Genomic DNA, 27433 nt, shown 5'->3' with positions numbered 1-27433 from the left:
TCTACTCTCAATAGCACTTTAAAATTCAAAGTATTTAGGTGAGTAACTTATTCTAGGTCACAAAGTATTTCAAAGAATTTAACCTCTAAACAAATTTAAACAGAATTTAAGTTTGTGATTTCTGTTTTTCCTTAGTAACAGTCAACAGACATGACAGGAAGGTCAAAGCACATTTTAATCAATCAAATCTTTCCAAAACTACAGTTCTCATAACTTCCTGACCTCACTTTTTATTAGAATTTATACAGGACTATAATTTTTTAGGGACATTATTTGATAATTCAAGAGACCTCAAAGAGGTAAGTGAAAAAAATGAAATAATTTCATTTTATTCTAAGCTGTGTCCCAACTTTATATGACAATATCTTTTTTTTTTTTTTTTTTTTTTTTGAGACGGAGTCTCGCTCTGTCACCCAGGCTGGAGTGCAGTGGCCGGATCTCAGCTCACTGCAAGCTCCGCCTCCCGGGTTCATGCCATTCTCCTGCCTCAGCCTCCCGAGTAGCTGGGACTACAGGCGCCTGCCACCTCGCCCGGCTAAGTTTTTGTATTTTTTTTTTAGTAGAGACGGGGTTTCACTGTGTTACCCAGGATGGTCTCGATCTCCTGACCTCGTGATCCGCCCGTCTCGGCCTCCCAAAGTGCTGGGATTACAGGCTTGAGCCACCGCGCTCGGCCGACAATATCTTTATAAATTCTTCATCTATATAATCATAATACACAAGATATATAACTTATTGATTAAAAAGCAACACTGATATTGCTTCCCAAGCAGATCTATGCTTAACAGCATAAATGAAGATGGTTAAAGCAGTAAAGCCTATAAAAATTCATAACCACTGATTCTTACAACCTTTATTTATATATTTTTACTTACAAGAGACATTGTTAGTATAGTTTTCCTGTATTAGAATATAAAAAGATTTCAACTAAATTTTTAAAAAATTAACTGTTAGTTTTCTTGCCCTCCTATTAGTCATCTTGGTTCAAAGGTAAGATTTTCAGATGCTTTCTTTATAAAATTTGATCTATCATTGCTAATGGAAGTGTACATTATTGATACTGGCAACTAGATAAGACAAATTTTGGGATGACATTTGCAATATCAAAATATCAAAAACTTTGCTTGAATATTTAAACCTTTAGAGTTTCTAATTATAAATTTATTGCCGTGTTACAGTAAGACATAAAATAGAGGCATAAGATAATTACCTTGAAAAACAACTCCACTTTAGGTGGGTAAAACTTATATCCTTCCTTGACACCAGGATTTCTTTTGAGAAAAGAACCAGTTGCTATTCTTCTGCAAACCCATTCAATTGGAATCATTTCACACTGGGGTGCAATGAAAGCTGTCTCCCCACATTTTCTGGTGAAGGCAGTTTTAATACCTACATATTGATAACCAAAGTTAAAAAAGGCATTGAAATAATATGTAAAAAGGTAGATCTGAGGCACAATAAAACTCTACCCTTTACAAGAAACAAAGAACCTCTATCAAAAATAAGTGTAATTTTTTTTTTTATTTAATGTAGATGCAGTCAGTTTTTGACTCAAACAGTAAGCAGCACATGACTATACATACAATGTATTGTTCAGCCATAAAAAGGAATGAAAATTCGTGATACATCCATGCTATATAATACTGATGAAGCTTAAAAACACTAGGCTAAATGAAAAACACAAAATGCAAAAGGACAAATACTTGTGATTCGACTTACATGAGGTAACTAGAATAGGGAAATTCAGACAGAAAGAGAATGGAAGTTACCAGGGGCTGAGGAGTGGAAGGAATAGTTATTGTTTAATGCTACACAGTTTGTTTGGGATGATGAAAAAGTTCTGGAAGTGGATAATGGGATGAGTGTACAACATTGTGAATGCACATAATGCCACTGAATTGGACACTTAAAAATGGTCAAACTGGTAAATTTTATGTATTTATAACAATTTTCTTTAAAAAAAAAATCAGGAGCCTATTTGATGGCAGATATTGTTCTAATCATTTTAAATACATCTTTTTTGTTTAATTATCCAAACATTTGATAAGATACTATTAAGATCAATCCAACAAAACAGGTAAGGACACTAACACACAGCAGTAATGTCAGCTAGTATTAGGTAAAGCAGGATTTCCAACCTACCCTGTCTCTAGGAGCCACCCACTTAACCACTTTGCTATATTGCCTCTCTGGGAAGTGTTATTACATCACAGTACAAAGTAACGCTACAGCATTAACATGAATTAAAATAACTCCTGGAAACCTACATGGGTTTGAGATAATGCTCATTTTCAGCCTGCATTACTATTTCCAATCCCAACCTAATCCTCTAGTCTAACTTTTATTATCAGGAAAGAATTGGGGATCTTTGCTGTTATATGTGTATCCATACATGAAGGGAGCTTCTATTTATGGAAACCCTCCGCTGTGCTAAGTGTTTTGTATATGTTGTTTCATTTAATTGTGCATAAAATTTTGAGGTAGGTTTTTTATTTTTTTGAGACAAAGTGTCACCGAGGCTGGAGTGCAGCGGCGTGATCTCAGCTTACTGCAACCTCTGCTCCTGGGTTCAAGAGATTCTCCTGCTTCAGCCTCCTGAGTAGCTGGGATTACAGGCATGCACCACCACGCCTGGCTAATTTCTGTATTTTTAGTAGAGACAGGGTTTCATCATGTTGGTCAGGCTGGTCTCGAACTCCTGATCTCGTGATCCACCCACCTCAGCCTCCCAAAGTGCTGGGATTACAGGTGTGAGCCACCACGCCCAGCCTTGAGGTAGGTATTATTATTTATACATTTTACAGTGAAAAAAACAGAGGTTCAAAGAAGTAATTTCACACACTAGGTCATGTAGCCATTTGGTAATGGAGCCTGGACTTGAAACACACTGTCCAAACCCTACACTATTTCCTCTGCCTTCCCTTTAAATCTGACTCATAAGATTCAAATGAAAAAGGGAAAGAATTGTGGTATGTTGCATGAACAGAAACCCTAAGGAAAAAATGAAAAGGGGGAAGTAAAATTGTCATTTTAACCTTTTTTTTTTTTTTTTTAAAAATTAGATGTAAGCTGTTGTTTAACTTTTAATGAATGATCAGGCTCTTGGATAGACAGGTGACTTTAATCAATTCTCAACTTGGGGTAGTAACTACATCGTTGGCTTCAAGAGCTCTTCTCTCTTAGGTCTGTTAATCATTAGTCATATATTTGCTCATTTGTCTACCAAGCTGGACATAGTAGTATCCAATTCTATTGTTACCATAAAGATACCAAAGAGAACCAAAAGCACATAATGAAGCTACGGTAATCACCTCTGCACAAAAAAACCCTAAAAGTTTCTAAAAGAGACTCAGTTTAGATGACACAATGATGGCTTCTAATACTGCTAAATATGAAAGCAAATTCCATGACTGTGCATGGTGAGAAAAAATTCCCATTGTTTATCTTAGTTGTCTACAAAACTCAAAACTCTCATTCAAGTTACTAAAAAATGTTTATGTCACTTACACACTCTGAATGACAATGAACATATATAAGCTAGAATTATGAATACTAATTCTAGCTAATACATATGTCCCTGTGGCCGTCCCTCTTTTAGATCGGTCCAGATTCCCATCTGTGGTTTAGCAACTGTAGTATGGTTCTTCATATACTATTATCACACTTTATGTAATTATAGTGAATTTCTGGGAGGAAATTGGGATTTCATCATCACTGAGAAGGCCAGATTTTAATTTTTAAGTAATAAAACCAAATCCACAAATTGTATAACATAGTTATGGCACAGTTACACTATTTCCATGGAAAAAGATTACTTCTTATTCATATAGTCCTTTACTGTTTGTTCCTGAGTGACAATGAGAAAAGTAGAATCCTGATTTTCTGATTCTCATCCCGATGCTCTTTCCCCTCTACTTTCTACCTTAATTTGGAACATAACTCTGGTTGTAAACAACAGTTTTAAATAGACCACTGATGGCCAACTAGATGAGGCATTTATATGACTAAGCAAGTAAAAATTACATAAGGTTTAATGGAATTCCTACTATGTACCCTAAAACTAGTCTGTTTAGAAATTTTTAAGGGCCGGGCGCGGTGGCTCAAGCCTGTAATCCCAGCACTTTGGGAGGCCGAGATGGGCGGATCACGAGGTCAGGAGATCGAGACCATCCTGGCTAACACGGTGAAACCCCGTCTCTACTAAAAAATACAAAAAACTAGCCGGGCGCGGTGGCGGGCGCCTGTAGTCCCAGCTACTCAGGAGGCTGAGGCAGGAGAATGGCGTGAACCTGGGAGGCGGAGCTTGCAGTGAGCTGAGATCCGGCCACTGCACTCCAGCCTGGGCGGCAGAGCGAGACTCCGTCTCAAAAAAAAAAAAAAAAAAAAAGAAATTTTTAAAAATTCAGGTTTACTTAGTTTCACAGTACTAGACATAAAACCTGGAAAATATCTTTCAACATTTTCTGTGAACCAATTAAGTTTTAGCTATGTTAAGTGCCAAATAAAGTAGTTTAAAGATAATTATTGGAGTATTTCATTTAGGTAGCCTTCCCTGTTCCCCTGAGCACAAGACTCTCAGAGTTAAAACAGAGAAAGTCTTGGACAAACATAACACAACTGAGTCACTCTAATTTACTTGTTATAAAGTTCTGGAAATGGATAATGGGATGAGTGTAAATACACTCAGAAAATACACTAAATAAGCAAATAAAAAGTCAGGCTTTATCTTCCATTACTTAATATAATCCTGTAGCTATGTGAAACTACCAAGGGTACACAGAAAATAATCTTCTGACTGCTAACATTTTAAAGAGTTAAGCACTTTAAAAAATGTTTAAGTGAATGGAGAGAGTTAAAACTTGGGAAGCAAAAAAAAAAAAAAATCGATGGAACAGGCCGAGTACAGTGGCTCACACCTGTAATCCCAGCACTTTGGGAGGCCAAGGCGGGTGGATCACCTAAGGCCAGCAGTTCAAGACCAGCCTGGCCAACATGGCAAAACCCTGTCTCTACTAAAAATACAAAAATTAGCCGGGTATGATGGCGTGCACCTATAACTGTAATCCCAGCTACCTGGGAGGCTGAGGCATGAGAATCGCTTGAACCCAGGAGACGGTGGTTGCAGTAAGCCAAGATTGTGCCACTGCACTCCAGCCTGGGCAACAAGGCAAGATTCTGATTCAAAATAAATAAATAAATAAAATAAATAAATAGATGGAACACTTATCTGTATTGCAAAAGGAACCTAAAATTAATTTGATGCTCTCTTTAGAAATTACCTCAGTCATTGGGAAGCTACCAATCAAGAAACCTTGAAATAAAAATCTTAGATTCTGTGACTTAGAAACTGGAAGATCCTTTAAATTTATAGCAATATACTTACTTTCACAGCATAGAGGGATTTATGATGTAGATGACAATCCAGGTTTGCAATTAAATCTTTTTCACATTAGCCAAAATTGTGAAATAGGATACTTTGGAAGAGACAAAACTACTCCAGAAATGCACTGACAATGTATTTAAATTACATTACCTTGTTATTTTGTGTAAGGCAGTTACATCTAACTTAACTGAAAACAAAAGCATTAAATTCCCTTTTGAATTTAAGAAAGATTAGTGCTACTAGAAACTCTAAGAAATGAAAGGGCAACTGGGAATATTGGAATTAAAAGGAAAGTTATTAAATTATAAAATTAGAACTGGCAAGCATGAGAAAGAAAAAGCTTTTATTTCATAGGTAAGGCTTCAAAGGTTGAATGATCCAAAGCAATGAGGCTATTTACACTGTGCGGAAAGAGTTCAAATCTTTTCCTAGCTGAAATTTCATATACTACAGACCAACCAGCAACTGACTGAATCCCTCCAGAAAACCCCTTTATCCTAATTTCCTTCCCTTTGCTTCAGATACCCACCACACAATGTTCTGATCTTCCTGTGGTCTTTTGAATCTATTTCTCTATTGAAAATAGAGCCTTCAATCAGTTTTTGAACAGGAGGGTGCTCTGGGGTTTTAGTTCAAATCTCTCACTTGAGGAATGGCAGGAGGAGAAGGTTTGGTTGCTGTCTTCAACTACTTTTCAGGGCTTTCAAGTGGAAGAAGAATTTGAAATTCTGTATTATCTCCCAGAGGCAGAACAAAGACCATTTGTATAGAATTACAGGGAGTAAATTTCAGTTCATCTGTTAGAACTGCTTAACATTAAAATGGGTTTCCTTCATAGTCAAATTCCTTAAAGTGAAGATGGCCTTGGAGAGGTAAGCTGCATAGAGAGTGCATGTGCCAGATATAAGATTACAGCAAACTTGTTAAGATTCCTTTTAATTCAATGACACTAATAATCCCAAACCAAATAAGGTGTTAAGAGTGAAGTTTAAGAGTTCTTGGTTTGATTTAAATTCACTTAGCTTTTGAAACATCTGCAAACAAGTTGTTCATCTTAATGCCAACTTCACTTGAAAGACATCAACATGCTTACCAGAGAAGGTGAGAGAGAGCTTTAAGAGAGCTGCTTACCTGCTTCCTGTAACAGCTGAAAAATACAACTCGTGATTTTATTTGAGATTGCAGCTTTTCCTTCCAGGTGATTCTTTCTAGCTGCATTTCCTGCTGTAATCTGGTCCTTGGACTGCAGGAGGACTTTTCCTGGGCTGTCTAACAATTCGTAGACTTCTTTTGTTTTACCTTCATACAATTTTTTACCAATGTTCAGTACTGTGGAAATAAAATGGAAATAGATCAAAATTCAGAAAGAAATGTCCTGAATGCTGAAGACTAAATCACCTAGAACAATGAATGTGTAAATATACAGTGATTAAGGAATATTAATAAAAATTAAATCATCTGTATAAAACCATATACTCTACAATGTATTTCTTGTATCATCACATTTGATACACACAATTTTGTGAAGAATTTTAATTACATAAATAATTGTAGAAATTAGTAAAGCAGAAATCAAAAGGGTTGAGGGTCATGCAGTTAGGAAATATAAGAGGTAGATAAAATCCTAACTCCTCTGACATCAAATCCTGTGCTCTTTCCGTTATTAACCTGCCTCTCACGGCGGAACTGAACTAGAATTAAAATTAATTAAGACACATTTCAAGTAATGTAACTATACTAGTATTTTCACAGACACACTCACAATATAGTATCTAAACTAGCTTGCAGGAAAAAAACATGCGATTTTTGCTGATATTTGCTTTTTTGCAGGCAAAATGGGAACATTCAGCCAGATGGGTTTCTTGATTTCAATATTCAAGAGGAGGCATGACATCCCACTGAAGTTAGCACATTTGGAAGCATCCCTCTCTATTTCTTAATCCTGTCCCTGTCCCCATTAATCCTTTCTCTTCACTAACAGTTGTAAGAAATTGTGAGGAAGTGAGCACAAAGGAATCCAATTTTGATGCTGGTCACAAGACCTAAGAAGTACACAAAAGGATGATTTAGAGAAAGAGTAAAGATAATAGATGTTTAGGAACTTAAAATTTCCAAAGAGAGAAATCAGTCCTCATGCTCCCAGAACACTCTCAGTATCAACATTTTCCTAATGTATCCATGTGCCAAGGGATATACCAGTAAATAATAATTCCTGCTCTCAAGAGACCTGAGTCTGAGGGGAGCTGATATTAAGTAAGACATCATAATAACAGAATGTAATAAATACAGACTATGGGACTAGTCTAAACATTAGAAAAAGAAGTCTACAAGAAAGTGACAGGTTGAGATCTGAAGAATGATCAAAATTTAGCCAAAGGAGAGAAAGGGGTAGGTAGTGTTGATGAATAAATACAAGGTGGCCAAAGTGGATTGCAGAACTTCAGTCTGGTTGGAGCTGGAGGTCTGGGTATATGTACATTGCTGTTGGGCAGGGGAAGGGGTGGGGGCTGCAGCTAAGTTGTAGAAAAGAATGGCAGGAGACAAGACTTAAGAGTTGGACAGGGGCCACATCACCAGCTAGTGGAGATAACCATTAAACAAAGTAGGTATAATTTAGTTAACAGTTGCCATTGTAGGGCACCTAATCTAGAGGATGAATCCCTATTCTCCCTAAGGTAATGTCTAGACTCATTAACATGGTTTAAAAGTCCCTTTAAGATACAGTCCTGGCTTACTGCTCCAAATTCTTATTTGTCTATTTCCTCTCTAGAACTCCAACATCTTTAATTCTTACACAACCTTCCTCCTAGGGCTTCAGACAATCTCTTCTCTCCTAGGCCTGGAAAATTTCCCTTCCATTTTGCTACACATCCTTCTGGTTTCACAAGCCATACTGATTGAGTTTAGACTTTAACCCAAGAAGAGCTATAATGATTTTAAGTGATGAAGCAAAACGGTATTTGGAAAGATCATTATGGCTTCTGTATGGACAATGAAGGGAGGAAGGGGTGAGTGAACAAAAACTAGAGCTTGGGAGACCAGTTAGGATGCTGTTGCAGTAACTCGAACAAGAAACGTCTGGCCAGGTGCAGTGGTTCACATCTGTAATCTCAGCACTTTAGAAAGCCCAGGCAGACAGATTGCTTTAGCTCAGGAGTTCAAGACCAGCCCGGGCAACATGGCAAAACCCCATCTCTACCAAAAAAACAAAAATTAGCCCAGCATGGTGGTATGTGCCTGTAGTCCCAGCTACTTGGGGAGGTCGAGGCTGCAGTGGGCCAAGATTTGTGCTATTTCACTCAAGCCTGGGTGATAGAGTGAGACCCTGTCTCCAAAAAAAAAAAAAGGGGGGGGGGGAAAGAAATGTCTTGGTCTAAGGAAAGAGTAGTGGGCAAAGATGCAAGATATTTAAGATAGTAGCTTTGAGAATTCAGCATGGAGCATAAGAGAGGGAAGAGTAAAGAACAGTGGGCCGGACACAGTGGCTCATGCCTGTAATCCCAGCACTTCGGGAGGCCAAGGTGGGCGGATCACTTGAGGTCAGGAGTTCAAGACTAGGCTGACCAACATGGTAAAACCCCATCTCTACTAAAAATACAAAAATTAGCTGGATGTGGTGGTGTGCACCTGTAATCCTTGCTACTCGGGAGGCTGAGGCAGGAGAATCCTTGAACCTGAGAGGTGGAGGTTGCAGTGAGCTGAGATGGCGCCACTGCACTCCAGCCTAGGCAACAGAGGGAGACTGTCTCAAGAAAAAAAAAACAAAAAACAAAACAAAAAACACAATGCCCAGATCAGATAAAGAAATTAACATTTATGTGTATTAATATGCAGTAAGCCCGGGCAAAGTTTGTATCTAATGCCCCTCGCCTTAATTTAGTTGAATCTGTATTACTTAGCCATTAAATAGGGAAGGAATTTCAATTAATGGGTAGAAACAACACAAGAAACGACGAGGCCGGGCGCGGTGGCTCACGCCTGTAATCCCAGCACTTTGGGAGGCCGAGGCGGGCGGATCACAAGGTCAGGAGATCGAGACCACAGTGAAACCCCGTCTCTACTAAAAAAAATACAAAAAATTAGCCGGGCGCGGTTGTGGGCGCCTGTAGTCCCAGCTACTCGGGAGGCTGAGGCAGGAGAATGGCGTGAACCCGGGAGGCGGAGCTTGCAGTGAGCCGAGATTGCGCCACTGCACTCCAGCCTGGGTGACAGAGCGAGACTCCGTCTCAAAAAAAAAAAAAAAAAAAAAAAGAAACGACGATAGGTGACATACACAAGTGCCAAAATGATTGCTATAAATTTGCAGATGAATTCAGAAAAGATTGATGAGGACTGAAAAATGATTCATGGAACTGAAATTTAAGAGTCTGGGAAAGCACAGAATTTACACAAAGGATAAGAAAATTCTAGGACTCTGCTGTCCAATAAGGCAGCCACTAGAAATGTGGCTATTACAAGTTGAGATGTGATTTGTTAAAATATACACTGCATTTGTTATAAAAAATTGCAAAATATCTAAACAATTTTTCATCTTGCCTCCATGTTGAAATGTATTTTGTGTATATAGAGCTAAATAAAATATATTAAAATGGGCTCACGCCTGTAATCCCAGCACTTTGGGAGGCCAAGAAAGGCGGATCACTTGAGGTCAGGAGTTTGAGACCAGCCTAGCCAACATGGCAAAACCCTGTCTCTACTAAAAAATAAATTAAAAAAAAAAATTGGCCAGGTGTGGTGGAGCGTGCCTGTAATTCCAGCTACTTGGGGGGCCAAGGCAGGAGAATCACTTGAACCTGGGAAGTGGAGGGTGCAGTGAGCTGAGATCTTGCCACTGTACTCCAGCCTGGGCCACACAGAGGGAGACTCCATCTCAAAAAAAAAAAAAAAAAAAAAATATATATATATATATATATATATAAAAATACATATATAAAAAAACACATTGCATCAGTTTTTTTATTATTTTAGTTTTTAAAATGTGGCTCATAGAAGACAAATTTACAGTATATTTCCATTAGCCAGCAATGTTCTGGGAAAAATAATATAAATAAAATGTATATAATGAAAAACAAACTTTGGTGATTTAACCTGACTGGAACATAGCTAAGGATTCACAGGAGAGAAAAGTCAAAGTTAAGGCTGAAGAGGTAGAAAGGATAGCAGTATTGAGGATTTGAATGAAAAGGAATTTCAGACTGGACAGACTGGATTTAACATCTCTAGAGATGTCATTGTAACACTTTGCCTTTTAGAGATCATAAAAGTGACATTTAAGAAAAATCAACCTGCCAACGGTACATAAATGGAAAGAAGTGGAAGAGCAAAGATTTTAGAGATTTGCCAGTTTAGAGGTACAGGTACCATGATTTCAAGAAAAATTCTGGTCCTTGCCTTGAGTTTAGGGAGTTGATACTCCATATCATCTGAATCTTTTTTGCTGAGTCTACAGTTGTTTTGTTTTGTTTTGTTTTGAGATGGAATCTCTTTCTGTCGCCAGGCTGGAGTGCAGCAGCGGGATCCTGGCTCACTGCAACCTCTGACTCCCCTGTTCAAGTAAGTGATTCTCCTGCCTCAGCCTCCCGAGTAGCTAGGATTACAGGCATACGCCACCACGTCCAGCTAATTTTTGTATTTTTAGTAGAGCCGAGGCTTCACCATGTTGGCCAGGATGGTCTCGATCTCCTGACCTCGTGATCCGCCCGCCTCGGCCTCCCAAAATGCTGGGATTACAGGCGTGAGCCACGGCGCCTGGCCTGAGTCTACATCTTTTTAAAATCTAAATACAGTTACTTTCTATGTGGAAAAGAATGTACCCAGCAGCCAAGAAAAGCAATTGGCTCACTATACATATAGCAACTGGATGTGTGGAATAAACCAACGTTTTTTTCCAGCATAAATAGCAAGAACAATCTTTCCTGATAGTGTAACTTTTTTGCCTAAAGGTTTTGGAGTTCTTCAAAGCCATCATGGCATCAAAGACTACTTGAACACACACACACACACACACACACACACACACACACACACACACACGGACGCACGCCATCATGGCATCAAAGACGACTTAAAAACACCCCCCTCCCCAGCCATCATGGACTCAGACACCTTCAACACGCGCGCGCGCGCGCACACACACACATACACACCCATGACATCAAAGACTGCTTGAACACGCGCGCGCGCGCGCGCACACACACACACACACCCCCCCAAGCTGCCGTGGCATCAAGGACTACTTCAACACGCGCGCGTGCACACACACACACACATCCATGGCATCAAAGACTAAACACACACACACCATTGCATCAAAGACTACTTACACACACACACCCTAGACAGGTTCTTTTTTTTTGAGACGGAGTCTCGCTTTGTCGCCCAGGCTGGAGTGCAGTAGCGCGATCTCGGCTCACTGCAACCTCCGCCTCCGGGTTCTAGCGATTCTCCTACCTCAGCCTCCAGAGTAGCTGGGATTACAGGCGCGCGCCACCACGTCCGGCTACTTTTTTGTATTTTTAGTAAGAGACGGGGTTTCGCCATGTTGGCCAGGCTGGTCTGGTACTCCTGACCTCAGGTGATCCGCCCGCCTCGGACTCCCAAAGTGCTGGGATTCCAGGCGTGAGCCACCGGGTCCGGCCTCTAGACAGGTTTTTCAAAAGTTTCGATTATTCATCTTAGAAAGGTCATTAACCTAACGGACAAAGCAAGACTCAGGTTTTGACGAATCAACACTGATTTGCTTGTATTTTGCAACAGCTATTGATTATAAATAATGCTTCCAAGCGCCTTTCCACCCCTTGGTCATTTCTCGTTCTCCTCTACTTTGCTCCTTCTCCCCATCCCGGAGGCAGTAAAGTTCGGGGAGGCCCGGGAGCGCCTGGGCCACGTGTGCGCCCGCACGGCGGCCTAGAGGCGCGGCTGCAGGGAGGCCGGGCAGAGCTTCGCAGCCCGCCTGTGGCCGCGAGCTCACAGCGAGCTCACGGCCTGGGGGTCAGGAAGACCGCTAAGGACCCAGAACCCTGTTACTCACCCTCAGCTGTCGCCATTATCCTGAGTGGGCTGAGGACTGCGACCGCGCCGAGAAGCAAGGCAGAACTCTAGAAAAGAGGGGTGGTCAGAGAGCTTCGCTGGGCGGGGAAGGAGGCGCGGCCCACAGACACGCCCCCTGGCGGGGCCGCGCGACCCAGAGCCACTCTTTTCAAGCTCCCAGACACCGGCCTAACCCGGAGGGGTATTGGCGGAGACCGAAACGTGGATCTGGGACAAAACATCTTCCCGTTGGCTTCCCGCCGCGCAGGCGCAGCGACGCGACCCCGCCTCCGCGCCGCCTCGCGCTGGCGCAGTGCCGGGACAGGCGAAAAGTGGCGCGCACTGGCAGCCCCTCCCTACTCTGCGGAAGCTCGCATACCCCGGCCCCTTCTCCGCTGCGGGAGCGGCTCAGAGATTGGAGCATACCAAGTCGTGACGGCCTAGGGGGAAGCATGTAGGGAAGGGAATATGAAGGCTAAATGCTCTGAAAGAGAAATGACGTTAAGTCCGTTATTCCCATTACGCTAGTGTTGGGTGCTGGCAAATAACGGAGATTTCCACGTGCAGCAAATACAACTTTCCAGAGAGCTCTTAGGGGAAGACTAGCTCCACCCTACAGCATCCGTGACCCCTCCCCTCAGCCGCGAGACCGCCCCTCCGCCCTCGCTTGTTGGTGGGCTCGGAGGGGGCGGAGCAGGGCCGAGCTGGCCACGCCACCTAGGGACAGCGCGCGCCGCCGCAGTAGTTGGGGCCAGCCTCGGGAAGGAAGCGCCTGAGGCGAGCGCGAGCTTCTCAGCTCCACGGGCTGCGCTGGCGGCTGGTTGGTGCTTACACCTTGGCCGCAGCGGCAGGTCCCTCCACGTGCTTTCGGCGGCGACATGGAGCTGGAGGAGTTGGGGGTCCGAGAGGAATGTGGCGTGTTCGGGTGCATCGCCTCAGGAGAGTGGCCCACGCAGCTGGATGTGCCGCATGTGATCACTCTGGGACTCGTGGGGCTGCAGCACCGGTAAGCAACAGGGTGGGGGTGGCGGTGGCGGAGGCTTGCGTTTCCATCTCTCGGAGCCGCTTCAGTAGGCGTTCTCATGAGCGCCCGAGGGCTGGGAGGACCGACCTCTCCGACCTGAACCGGTACCTGCCTGTGGCATCGACCGGGTTGCCTTGGCGTGCACGAGGGGCACCTCGCTTCCATGAACTTTAGCCTGTCCTGCCCACCCTCCCAGCCACTCATGCCCTTTAGGGGCTTTCTGCTTCTCCGCCCCCCCGTCTGTGCACCCCTCCAGAGGCTGGCCAGCTTGTAAAGCGCCGGTTGCTTGGTCTAGCTGGGTCAGGGCTCCTCCCCGACTGCATGCGGGTTCTAGTATCCCCGAGCCTGTGGCTGCTCCTGTAAATAGGCTAGTGTGGCGTGGCGGCCAGTCCAGGTCCTTGAACACCTAAAGGTTTTCGCGCGGGGCCTCCAACCACCACAAGCTTTTGTTTGCAAGGGCAGAGCTATTGAGCAGATTATGGATTTGAAAGTAGTTATCGCTCTGGGAATTTGAGGATCCTAGACTTCAGACCCAGGGAAAGATGACTAGTTGATGTTGAGAATAACTACCGGTAGTAGATCTCATATAAATTAAGTGAAAATAAACCAACCATAGGGAATAATGCATCTGGAAAAGATTCGTTAGTAGACGTCTTGTAATGAATGAAAACCTTGGTAATATGACAAAAATTAACTCCCTTCTTCAAAAGGGGGACAGGGGAGTATTGTCTCTATGCCAAGATCCATACACTTGATTTTGAAAAATTGAGAGATCCCTTCGAGTTAAAAAAAAAATTACTTCGGTGATCTTTCCTTTTCTTACTACCTGACTTAACTGGAAGTTGATATAAATTATTACACTAGGATAAGAAAAACAAACCTAGGTTTGATATTCTCACTGAAAGTATTACAGTTTCCATAAGGCAATGCAATACAGTAGTAACAACTTCTACTACAGTTAAGGAACTTGGCAATAACACTTAACAGCAAAATGGGTGCACCATGTATAAACGCATTCCAAATAATTAGCTTTCCCTCAACCAAACTTAAACTAGAAGTACTTTTTGCTGTTTTCATTGTCCCAAATACTTGAATTTCAGTTCCACATTTTGTGTATTCCTTGTTTTAGAGCTGAGAATGTGGGAAGCATCAAAAAGTATATTTTTAACTTGCATAACTCCAATCTTGGATAATTGTGGGTTGACCATAATAGATTTCTTGTTTAAAAAAAAATTATTGAGAAAATTAGTTATATAATCCAAGGAGAAAGTAAACTCTTGATTATGTGATAGTTGTGAGCCACATTAGATTGTAACATTCTTAGAAGTTATGGCCAGGCGCGGTGGCTCAAGCCCGTAATCCCAGCACTTTGGGAGGCCGAGGTGAGCAGATCACGAGGTCAAGAGATCAAGACCATCCTGGCCAACATGGTGAAACCCCGTCTCTACTAAAAATACAAAAATTAGCTGGGCATGGTGGCGCACGTCTGTAGTCCCAGCTACTCGGGAGGCTGAGGCAGGAGAATCGCTTGAACCCGGGAGATGGAGGTTCCAGAGAGCCAAGATCACACCACTGCACTCCAGCCTGGGCGACAGAGCGAGACTCCGTCTCAAAAAAAAAAGAAGTTATTTTGGATACTCTGTCATGGGGGTGGAGGAGAATCTAGAGGTCTTTAGGGTTGCCTGGTGGTCTGTAGAAAATATATATGAACTGTTCTTCACTATATTTACTTTTTTGCCAAAGTTATCCAAGAAATTTTCATTCCCCTTTCTCCTTCCCTTTAAGTGTGTGCCTGAAGAAAAAGAGACTTTTTAAAAAAACTTACATATTAGCACTAGTTGGAGTTTTAGTACCCATTTTAGGAAAATACTTGGTATTCATGGTTATGGGTTTTTGTGGGGTTTTTTTTGTTTTGTTTTGTTTTGTTTTTTTAATGAATACAATTTGATTCCTGGTTACATATATCTGTTTTCTATAGTTGCTTTTCTGTAAAAGAATTATAAGATTAAATAATACCAGATAAGGGCAATAATTATGTGATTATGTGGTTTTGAGGAACAAGTGTATTACTGAAAAACAATTTAAAATTTCTCTTGTGTAGGCATAGAATCATTAAGGTGCACAAAGAGGGCTGGTTCTCACCCATAATCAATTTAAAATTTTGCATGAGCTATAGTGCTCATCCTTTGGGAGGACTGATTCTGACTGGAAGAACAGTGACACTGCCTTATGTCTTCAATTATCTGCTGCTCTAAACTGATAGATAAGGGCCAGAATAAAACTAAGACCTAACTTTTTTTTTTAGTTTAGTTAGTTTTTTGTATCTATATACTGTACCCTGAGAGGTGGTGGTCTGTTGCAGAAAGCTCTGTTTTCACTTTCTCACCCTCGTTCACTCACTGGTTTTAAAACAACTGCAAAAAGGTTTGATTGGGTTTTTTTCCTTTTTGATGAAGGAATTTATTTCTTATACATTATCTTCTTGTTTTTTTGTTTGGTTTTTTTTTTTTTTTTTTTTTTTTTGAGACAGAGTCTCACTCTGTTACCTAGGCTGGAGTGCAGTGGTATGTTCTGGGCTCACTGCAACCTCCATTTCTCAAGTTCAAGCGATTCTCGTACCTCAGCCTCCCGAGTAGCTGGGATTACAGGTGCCCGCCACCACACTCAGCTAATTTTTCTATTTTTAGCAGAGATGGGGTTTCACCATATTGACCAGGCTGGTCTCGAACTCCTGGCCTCAAGTGATCCACCCGCCTCGGCCTCCCAAAGTGCTGAGATTACAGGTGTGAGCCACCATGCCTGGCCAACCTTATCTTTAAGAAGATGGAATCTAGAAGGTGAGATTTCTGTAACTTTTGCTTTGTATTTGGTTCAGTTTTTTGTCTTGTGCATAATCTAATCGGAAACATTTAGTCCTGGGGTTAACAGAATACCTGGAAGGTATATTACCCATTTCATATAAAAATAAATGGAGTATCAATTAGTTAAGTCAGTCATGCACTGGATATTTAACCCAGATGGGTTCATCCAGATGTACTCCCCCCCTTTTTAGTAGTGCTCGCTATCTTCAGACTTATTCCGTAGCTCTGCTTTCTGTAGGGGAATTTTCAAATGTCCTCTTAGCTGTAAACTGTGCATGCATGTGTATGGGTATGTTCATGCCTGATTCATATAATCACCAAATGCTGGTTTGGTCCTGAAAACATCATTTCAGTAGCTTAGGGAGTTCTGAACAAACCAGACACCCCTTCTTAGAATAAACATTTTCATCTTTAAAACACAGTCACATTTTATGGAGACTAGAATGGCCTGGACATATTTGAAGATTTCATAAAAGGAATTAGTAAACATCTGTAGATTTATCCCATGAATCAGCTAGTTAGCCTTTCCTTGATTAGTTAGGAGATAACCATGCCCTTCCCTTCAGTGAATTATCAATTCTCCAGGTTAGGAATTGAACCTTACAATGACAAACATTTTCATACTACTTCTAAAAATTTATAAGATTTACCTGATGAAGTTGGGTTTCCTGTCTGCAGAAACATTCTGTAGAATCTTTTGGTTCTGTTATTATGCTTTGAGGAAACTGATTTGTAATGATCTCAGGAGCACTTTTCTTAAGAGATTTAGACACTGGTTCTGCAAACAGAGTACAGAACATTACCACTAGAAAGGCACTTGTGAGAATGAGAGATGCACTCAGTCAAACTTCTATGGATCTAGTTCCCAGTTAATCTTCATTTAGTTTTGTGGAGAACACAGGATTTGCTTGTCAGAGAACTTACTTTGGGCTGCCAAATTAAGGCAGGGAATATCTTAATTTTGATTTTCATATTTGACTGAAAATGACCAAATATGTAACATTTCTATAGTGTTTAACTTTTATACTCCCTTAATCTATAACCTTTATCTAAGTCAAGTAAATTTTGGTTTGAGGAAGTGACTTAAGTGTCCTTGCAAATGGTTCCAGTCTTTGATTTTAATTATTTTATAATTCAGTGATTCTTGATTTAAAATAAGTGTTTTCAATTCTTCCATTTATAACTATTGTTTTTTTAAAACTTAGCTTTTTGCATTAGTCTGAAGCAGAATTTACCTGCCCCCAAAAGTCTCCAAGTACCACTGCTTGGTCATTCTGGTCAATATTGGGAAGAGCTCCTTAACATACAATCTGAAATCTAGCTGCAGGTTTTCCAGTAACACAGTTTAATCTTGGGCAAGTCTCCTAACTTCTGAGTCTGTTTCCTCGTCTGTTGGCTTAGACTTACATACTGTAAGGTCTAATGCTCAAATTCAGTGGGTTCAGAATGATACTCTTGTGCGGTTAACCCTTAGCCGTTTAACCTGAAAGGAGAAACTGCTAAGGGTTAACGGCACAAGCATTTTATCTGACTTGCATTTATATCCAGACTTGGAAAAGTACACTTTTCAGTTCACTTGAGATAAAAGGTTATAAGGGGAAGAGGAATTCTTGCTATTTGCTAATACTTTATTCAAAATGTATTTGTTGAGCAGGAGCTCAACAAATAGGAATAATGTACATCTAAGTACATTACTAAGGCAGTGTGGTAGACACTGGGAATACTTTACCATACAGGGCAGATGTGGTCCCTGCCCTGGCAGAGAGACCTCATTGGTTCAAGAGCTTAGACTTCTCTATGCCTCCATTTCCTCATCTATAAATTGGGTATAATGATAGTATCTACCTTATAGGATTGTGATTGGGACTAAATATGTTAAATATATGTAAAGTGCTTAGAACACTGCTTGGATATATGCATGCCCTATGACCTACGCCCTATGACCCTGCCTTTCTCTTCTGGGTATATACTCAACAGAAATGCATACATATGTCCTTTGAGAGATGTGCAATTTTTCATAAAAGCCCCAATCTGGAAACAACTGAAATGTCCAACAGTGAAATAGATTTGAAAAAGTAATGGGATGTACGTTTATTTATTTATTAAATATCGAGATGGGGGTTTCACTATGTTGCCCAGACTGGTCTTGAACTCCTGGGTTCAAGTGATCCTCTTGCCTTGGCCTCCCAAAGTGCTGGGATTATAGACCTGAGCCACTGCACCTGGCTGGCTTGTATATTTTTATAATGGACTGTTCTACAGCAATAAAAAATAACAGATTACTGTTATGAGTAAAATCATGGGTGAATCTCACAAACAATGTTGAATGAAAGAAAAGTACATATAGTATAAATCCCAAACTAATCTATGGTGATAGAAGTGAGAATAATGATAATGTTTATGGGGGCTGGAGGATGATTAATGACTGGGAGGCTTTTAAGGTGCTAGTTAGTTTTATGTCCTGAATGGTGGGTTTGGTGTGTTTACTTTGTAAAATTTTGTTTTACTCTTCAATTTTTTGTGTTAACTAAAAAACAGTTTCATAAATCATAAATCTATAAGACATTAAAGCTGGATTATTTTAGAGATCCAGAGAGATGCAGTGATTTGCTCTGTGTTGAGGAATTAGGGTCAAAGAGAGACTGGAACTCAGGTTTTCTTATTAGTCTTGTGTGCATTTTCTTCTACATGCTATATTGCATTATATTTTCTTTTCTGATATCTGTGGTGGGTCATTTTGGAATTACAGCTCCCATTATTAGGTTGGCTTCTGAGTTTGACTTACTTTCAGACTTATTAAAATGTTGTATTGATTATTGACTACCTTTGAAGAACTGTGGATTTTTTTCTTTTTACATCTGATAACAATAATTGTAAGAATCACTGTAAAGTACAATTTAAAGGACCATGATAACCAAATAGTTATCTAACTCCGGGCAAGTTTTTGTTTACTTATGGTGTTACTCTCACTCTTTTTTATTTCTTCTTCTTTTAAAATATAAAATCTAGCTCCTGCAGAAACTTTCACTCAATGAGCTATGAAAGAAATTATTTCTCAGCATTCTCTGCTCTAATACAGTTCATAAACAATATGTTTAGTCTAATTTATCAAGGACAGGAATAAATATCTCTGTTATCAGGAAAAAGCAACAAGTTTTTTCACTGTGTGGAAGAATTTGGCATTTCTCTGGCTCTTACCATCTTCATGTGCTTTTCTCTTGAAGCTCAAAGTTCCTTGGCTTTTGTTATGACCTTCAAATAATTCTTAAATAAAAACACAGGAAAAAAATCATTATATGACATCATTTGAAACGCATTAGTTTTCAAGTATTCAAGTATACTAAAATAAGAACACTTAAGCAGTTGGACAAATAATGAGTTAAGAATTAGGAATATTTTGGTATAAGGTTTAGAAAAAAGTTGAAACTCTTGGCTTAAATTAGGTACCTATTTCTAATGATTTTAAAGGGTCATTTGAGTATACGATAGTGTTAGGATTTTATTTTTAGAGTTTTTCTCTTGCTGAATGAAAGTGCAAAGAAGAATGTCTAGAATTTTTTTTTTTTTTGGTTAATGTCAATTCGAAGGTTACCATGTTTCCATTTGGCAGTTCTGAGAGTTGGTTTTCTTAGGATGCAGTCAACCTCTTCATAAAATCTCATTTTTCTGGCCGGGCGCGGTGGCTCACGCCTGTAATCCCCCAGCACTTTGGGAGGCCCAGACGGGTGGATCACGAGGTCAGGAGATCAAGACCATCCTGGCTAACATGGTGAAACCCTGTCTCTACTAAAAATACAAAAAAATTAGCCGGGCATGGTGGCGGGCACCTGTAGTCCCAGCTACTTGGGAGGCTGAGGCAGGAGAATGGCATGAACCCGAGGGCGGAGCTTGCAGTGAGCCGAGATTGCGCCACTGAACTCCAGCCTGGGCGACAGAGCAAGACTCCGTCTCAAAAAAAAAAAAAAAAAAAATCTCATTTTTCTTGGAGGGTTGCCATTTTTTCTTTGTAAAATGCTATATTCATATTTTAACTTTTTATATTTGGTACGACATTGTTTCCAGTCTCTGTCTATCCCAAACTGCATTAATCTTCTGACAATTTCCTCAAATATTTTCTTGTTTCTTGTGACCCCTTCAAGCATTCACTTAATTTTTTCATCAGACCATATTTGTATCAATGCTCTGACCTCACTGTCACACCAGTATTTTCCAGCCTCTGTGTCACTCACTGTTACAATCTGTAAATGACTTTTAGCATCTTCTAAAGGATTACCTACAAATCAACATGATTTATAATTATTCAAACATAGATAAGTCTTGTATTTGATTATCATTCATTTAAAGCAACTGTGATGGCATAAAGCACCAAGAATACAATAATAACTTCAATATGAGTCAAAAGAAATTTTGTGTCCATATTCAAACAGTATATTCTAAAAATTATAAGACAGACTGTTCTCCATTATTAGTGAGGATAATTTAGCTGCTTTTCATCATAGGTGATCTTCATTGGATATTTATGAATATGGAAATTCCCAATGTTTACTTAATTTCTTTTAGTGAGAAGTGGGCATTGACATTTTCCTTCTTTCTCTACCATGTTCTCTACCAACTCAAGTATGTGGAAGCATTTTAGGTAATACACAATAGAGATATTCTCTATTAGACTTCATATATCAAAATGACATTTAAAATTTACCAGTTTAGACCCTGCAGTGGACCCAGTGTTATTTTGGGGTAATGATGTGCAGCGGGGGGTGACAGGGGGAGGGCATACTCCACGGTACTTTCCAACAGTGAGTTCCTCTCATCTTCAATTCTCTTAGGTTTTAATCCTGAATACTTTTTCAGCCTTATGATTTTTGTTTTTGTTTTTGTTTTTTTTTAAGAGACAGGCTCTCACTATGTTGCTGAGGCTGCTGTGGACCTCCTGGGCTCAAGTGATCCTCCTGCCTCAGCCTCCCAGTTAGCTGGGACTACAGTTGCACACCACCATGCCTAGTGCCTCATGGAAATTTGAAAATGTGTTTAAATCACTCTTGTTGGATATAATTTTTAAAAGATGGTGATAGAAATGTAAAATGATGAAGTCATGGTGGGAAACAGGTAGTTCCTCAGAAACTTTCAGCATATGCCATATGACCAAGCAATTCCACTCCTACGTATAAACCCAGAAGAATTGAAAACATGTTCACATAAAAACATGTATCTACTGCGGAAAAAACAGTATGGCAGGTCCTAAAAAAATTAAGCATAAATTACCATATGATCAGCAATTTCACTTCTGGGTATATACCCAAAAGAATTGGAAGCAGGGACTCAAGCAGATATTTATGCATCCACATTCATAGCAGTGTTATTGATAATAGCCAAAAGACAGAAACAACCCAGATGACCATCGATGGATTGATAAAATGGTGTATCCATACAATGCAATATTAAAATGAAGGAAATTCTGATAAATGCTACAACATGGAGGAGCCCTGAAGATATTATAAGTGAAATAAGCCAGGCACAAATGGACGAATATTGTATGATTCCACTTACATGAGGTACCTAGAATAGTCAAATTCACAAAGATGGAAAGGAGAATAGTGGTCACCACAGGCTAAGAAGAGTTGGGATGGACGAGTTATTGTTTAATGGCTACAGAAGTTTCAGTTTTGAATGATGAAAAAGTTCAGGAGGTGGAGAATGGTGATGTTTGTGCAACAACGTGAATGTACTTATGGGTATAATGGTAAATTTTATGTATACTTTACCAAAATGAGAGAAAAATTGTACCAGGATATTCATAGCAACAGTGTTCATAGGAGCCAGAAAATGGCAGTGACCCAAATATCTGTCAAGTGATGGATGGGAAAACAAAATATGGTATATCCGTAAATTGGAATATTATTCAGCCATTAAAAGGAATGAAATACTGATATATGCTACAACATGGATGAACCATGAAACAAAAGAAACCAGACACAAAAATGTATATTGGAGGGTACCACTGATGTCCAGAACAGGCAAATCCATAGAAACAGAAAGTAGGTTAGTGGTTGCCAGGGGTTACAGAGGTGTGGTCAAGCAGTTAAACTACTAATGGATATGGGATTTCTTTTTTTTTTTTTTTTCCGAGATAGAGTCTTGCTCCGTCACCCAGGCTGTAGTGCAGTGGCGTGACTTCGGCTCACTGCAACCTCCACCTTCCGGGTTCAAGCGATTCTCCTGCCTCAGCCTCCTGAGTAGCTGAGACTATAGGCGTGCGCCACCATGCCCAGCTAATTTTTGTATTTTTGGTAGAGATGGGGTTTCACCATGTTGGCCAGGATGGTCTTGATCTCTTGACCTCGTGATTTGCCTGCCTTGGCCTCCCAAAGTGCTGGGATTACAAGCATTAGCCACTGCGCCCCACAGATACGGGGTTTCTTTGTGGGGTGATCAAAATGTTCTAAAATGGGATACTGGTGATTATTGTATAACTGTGGATATACTAAAAACCACAGTTATGTGCTTTAATTGGGTGAATTTCATTGTATGTAAATTACATCTCAAAAAAGAAAAGTTGCTGAGGTTTGAGAATAGAAAAGTAAAGACAGGTCAAGTGTAGAGGTTAATGCAGTGATGTCTGTGGGAAGTTATAAAGGAACTAAGGAAACATGAACTGCATTGTACTGAGCTTCCAAATCTTCTGAGCCCGAGTTTTTATGATGTGATTGATTAAGTCATTGGCTACAAGATTGAACTCAACCTCCAGCCCCACTCTCCTTCCTGGAAGTCACACTGGCACAAAGCTCCAACCCTCATCACATGATTGTCTTTTTCGGTGACTACCTGCCATCCTGAAGCTATCTGGGAACCCACCTAGAGTAGCCTCATTAACATAACATAGATGCTTCTGTCTCTGGAAATTCCAAAGGCTGTTGATGCTTTGTGCCAGGAATGGGAGAGCAAAACTAGATATATTTTTTATTATGCCACAGCCTCTTAAAAGTTTATTAAAATATTATCAACAGTACAAATTAGAAAAATAATACCTTCATAATTAACAAGTTGCCTGTATTTAAGATTAGCAGCATACCTGTGTCTGAACTTTCTTTTTTCACATTTATAAGTCTTGGGTTTTCTGAACTTTTAGTAATCAGTTCTTCTCTATCTGGATGTACTATTGGATTAAAATGAAAAGTTCTCAGTAATATCGTGTCTCATCTGACTAAAGTGCATTAATTTATGTAATAATGTTACTGCTAAGATTATACAAATTATAATGCATGTAAAATATACAAAAGTGTTTAAATATTCCAGGTTTAAGGAAAATTGCTTCCAATTTCTTTCTTTTGGGAGAGATAAATGAATTAGAAGAAAACATAATTCTTAGCAAACCCTTTGAGATGGTAACAATAGATTCCTTAATGCCCCCTGCTGGCCATCTCCTTGTGAATTTTTTTGAATTTTGGAAATATGTTTTGCTACAACCAAAAGAAAAATGGGCATTTCTAGGGTTATTCTTAGATGAACATTGAGGTATTTCACTTGTGATTTTTAGGCTGAAGATCAGCGTGACCTTATCTAATAGGATATATTTTACTACCATGGAATTTCTATGCTTATTTAAGTATGCCTGACTCCACCCCCTCTGACCTAAAATAGGTTTAACTGTGACTGTCCTATACGAGAAAGCAGTGGCTTTCAGGAATACATAGATAGTAAGGCATTCCAGCTCATATAAATGGCAGCTGATATTGGACCTGAATTAAGTCAATTTTGTCCTACTCAGAGGAGACAGGTAGGTGATAAGATTGTCAAACACAAATTTTCTCTTTTAGCAGAGTCCTTTCTCCTTTGATAACGTCTTGATTCCTTTTATCCTCTCTCGCTTATGCTTCAGACCAGGGAGAAAAATAAAATATGTTTTAGATCCAGAGATCTAGTTAATTCAATTTTCACGGACCACTTCTTTTTACTTAATGTAATAGGGATAGCCTGAGCAGTCTATGATTCTTCCCTGTGATTAATTTCCTTCGTATTCCATTAGTCATTAATTTTTAAGTGATAATCTATTGGCATTAGCGGATTTTTCTTCCCTGAATGGAATCAAATTGAAACTTCTGTGTGAATCAGTCCTCTGCTGGTTTGAGCATGATAACCTAGCTATGGTTTCCAGTGCTGGCTATGCTTGAGAATCATCTAAAAATACGGGTGCCTGAACTGACTCCAACCTACTAGATCAAAATCTTCAGAAGTTCCAAATAGGGAACTGATCTAGATACTCAGAATCCAAGGGGTCTACAGCTCTAGCTAGATTTTCATTTGAAGTAAGGAAAAGCTTATGGCTTATAGCGTACATTTAAGATAGGAAAGAGAATACTTTTGGGGAACCGGTTTTTTGGCCAGATATCAAAGTTAACAATATGGAGTTATTATTAATAATAACAATTCTAATTTCAGAAATTCATCAGTGAAACATAAAAAATAAAAATGAGGTGACCTCTGTTTTTACATGTAAATGTCCATCACTTTGTTTTTTTAAAGAAAGACTACTTCATGTGAATTTTTTCCCTGAAGATAAATAATCCATATTTTTATACCTCAATACTACATTCTACTACATTCTTCCTAAGAACAGAGTGGCAATTTGTGAATCAGTTGGTATGTATTGCAGGTGTTACTAAAATCCTTGCCTGTTTAAGTTTTTTTCTTATGTATTTAGCTGCTGAGATCCTTGTAGGTTTATATCTTTGCTTTGTATTTTCATGTAACAGTTTAATATAATTTCTAGAATGACTATGCATTTGTTCTGTTTCATATTTTCTAAATATATTCCAAATATTTCATATTTGGCATGCAAACGTGCCAAACAGCAACAACAAAAAAACTCATATTTCTGACTTAATCTTTTCCTTTTACATGTAAAAAAGTATCTTGAGGTTGTGCTTAAGTAAGTTTTCCAAAGGACTAACAAGCTAAAATCTTCTGAATACTAAAGCTCTTAACTTTTTAGATGGAAATCTTTTTTCCTTATTAAACAATGCAGTAGTCTGATTTTCTTCTTTTTTAAATTTTTATTTTTTATTTTTAGAGATGGGTTCTTGCTGTGTTGCCCAGGCTGGATTCAAACTCCTGGGCTCAAGTGATGCTTCAATCTTAGCATCCCAAGAAGCCGGGATTATAGGCATGTGCCACTGCACCTGGCGTAATTTGATTTTTAACTCTTAATGACAAAGGCCATTGCTGTGATGCCAATGGAAACCTAAGACTCTGTCCTATCTGATAAACCAGATAAATAAGTTGGCCAGGAGTATAGGAAATTTGATTAACTAGTTTGTTAAATTAACATTGGGCTTTATACTTTGTAAGGTTATATTTAGCTTTGGACTGAAAGACTAGGTACAAGGTCTTTTTAACAGATAAGCTTCAGCTTGGGGGCTTGGTGATCTCCTCCTCCCCAATTTTGGTTTGTGTAGAAGCAGCAAACTATCAGGTTGCAAGTACGAAATTTCACCTCCACACCCTTAGTGCCCTATACTAGAGGGTAATGATTCTCAAACTTGCTTGCATCATTATCACCTGGAAGACTTGTTAAAACAGATTGCTAGGCCCCAATACTAGAGTTTCTGATTCTGGATGGGACCCAATAATTTGCATTTTGAGTAAGTTCTCAGTTAATGCTGATGCTGCTATACTTGGAGAAAAACAGCCATGGGGAATATTATTTCCACCTTCCATTTATGTGTTTTGAGTTATGATCCAACAGTACCTCATACAATGTTATAACATAATTTCTTAGGTATGGTAGCATCTATTAATATATTGATGGAAAATCTAAAACCCATTATGAGGGCACCACTCTCATGATGCTAGTTATCATTCAAAGGCCCTGTCTCCAAATACATCACATTGGGGTTTAAGGCTTCAATATATGAACATTGGTGGGAGGAACACAGTTCAGGCCATAACAGTGTCTTATAATAGCATTTTGTGTATATGCTTTGTCACACACCAAAAACAAAACAAAACAAAACAAAAACACCTGAATATTTTTTTTACCTGTGTCAAGACCTTGTTTTATATCTGTATCTCCTATGCCTTCTGACTTATTACTGACCAAATCACCTTCAGCTACATATCCAGCAATGACTGTATGAACATAAGGGGATATATATTGACTTTTTAAGTTCACTTCAGAATCGTGTTTTATTTATTTAGATTATTTGTTTGTTTTTGAGACAGAGTCTCACTCTGTTGCCCAGGCTGTAGTTCAGTGGTGCGATCTCGGCTTACTGCAACCTCTGCCTCCCAGGTTCCAAGGATTCTCATGCCTCAGCCTCCTAAGTAGCTGGGATTACAGGCATGTGCTACCAGGCCTAGCTAATTTTTTGTGTATTTTTTTTGTAGAGATGGGGTTTCGCCATGTTGGTGAGGCTGGTCTCAAACTCCTGGCTTCAAGTGATCCACCTACCCCGGCTTCCCAAAGTGCTGTGATTATAGGCATGAGCCACAACGCTTGGCCCAGAATTGTGTTTTAAACTTTAATGTAGTATTTTCCTTTTTAAAGGGACCCTAGTAGTAAATATGATTATTTGCTTTTCCAAAGGTTAGATTCCCTACCCTTTTTGTCATTATAGATGTTGGGTATGGATCTGAGTCTCTAACTAGGTCTTCTGACATAACTAATGGAATCATCTTTAGCTGCATCTCCAGCATTGACTGTATGAAGATATCATGCCACTGCTATTGGGCTGCTTTATCTGTAGTCATCTAACTGGGGGATATGTATAGTTCTCTAGCATACCAGTTTCTTTCTTGTCCACCAGTGAAATATTTTGAGATTTCTCACCAGCATTTCCAGTCTTAACTGTCTATTGTTCCCCTCTCTTCCCTAGACACAGACTATCTTAGAATTGGGACTCATCATTTAAGCCAGATAATAAAATCTGGAGACATTGTGGTTAGTAGAGGTCTTTAAGACCATCTTGTCCACACCCCCCAATTCTGGAGTTAGGTCTAGAGCAGCAGTCTCCAACCTTTTGGCACCAGGGACTGGTTTCATGGGAGACAATTTTTCCATGGACTGGGGGTGAGGGGGCCGTGGTTTTGGGATGATTCAAGTGCATTACATTTATTGTGCACTCTATTTCTATTATTATT

At 39.7% G+C, this 27433-nt stretch overlaps 2 protein-coding genes across 8 annotated transcripts in view; one reads left to right on the top strand and one right to left on the bottom strand.

The window, feature by feature from the left end:
* LOC105463551 (phosphoribosylaminoimidazole carboxylase and phosphoribosylaminoimidazolesuccinocarboxamide synthase) overlaps positions 1–27433 on the bottom strand; it is a 52254-nt gene that overhangs the window by 13686 nt on the left and 11135 nt on the right. For 5 of the 6 annotated variants that reach the window (XR_011621195.1, XM_011710727.3, XM_071093406.1 and 2 more), the window contains 5 exons: positions 19496–19561; positions 16948–17075; positions 12414–12480; positions 6515–6712; positions 1211–1389 (listed from right to left, as the gene is read on the bottom strand). Coding sequence is in view for 5 of the 6 variants with exons in the window: in XM_011710727.3 (XP_011709029.2) it covers positions 1211–1389; positions 6515–6712; positions 12414–12480; positions 16948–17075; positions 19496–19561 (638 nt within the window). In the remaining variant the exon portion in view is untranslated. The remainder of the gene's footprint in view (positions 1–1210; positions 1390–6514; positions 6713–12413; positions 12481–16947; positions 17076–19495; positions 19562–27433) is intronic. The other variant, XM_071093408.1, reaches the window with a different exon arrangement.
* LOC105463552 (phosphoribosyl pyrophosphate amidotransferase) overlaps positions 13151–27433 on the top strand; it is a 40976-nt gene continuing 26693 nt past the window's right edge. Inside the window, exon 1 of one of the 2 annotated variants that reach the window (XM_011710730.2) lies at positions 13151–13418. In XM_011710730.2, the coding sequence (XP_011709032.1) occupies positions 13291–13418 (128 nt within the window). In that variant the 5' untranslated portion in view covers positions 13151–13290. The remainder of the gene's footprint in view (positions 13419–27433) is intronic. The other variant, XM_011710729.2, reaches the window with a different exon arrangement.

This window comes from Macaca nemestrina, chromosome 3 (assembly GCF_043159975.1).
Source record: "Macaca nemestrina isolate mMacNem1 chromosome 3, mMacNem.hap1, whole genome shotgun sequence".
NCBI classification, from domain to species: domain Eukaryota; kingdom Metazoa; phylum Chordata; class Mammalia; order Primates; family Cercopithecidae; genus Macaca; species Macaca nemestrina.
This window is presented reverse-complemented; position numbering and strand designations above follow the sequence as displayed.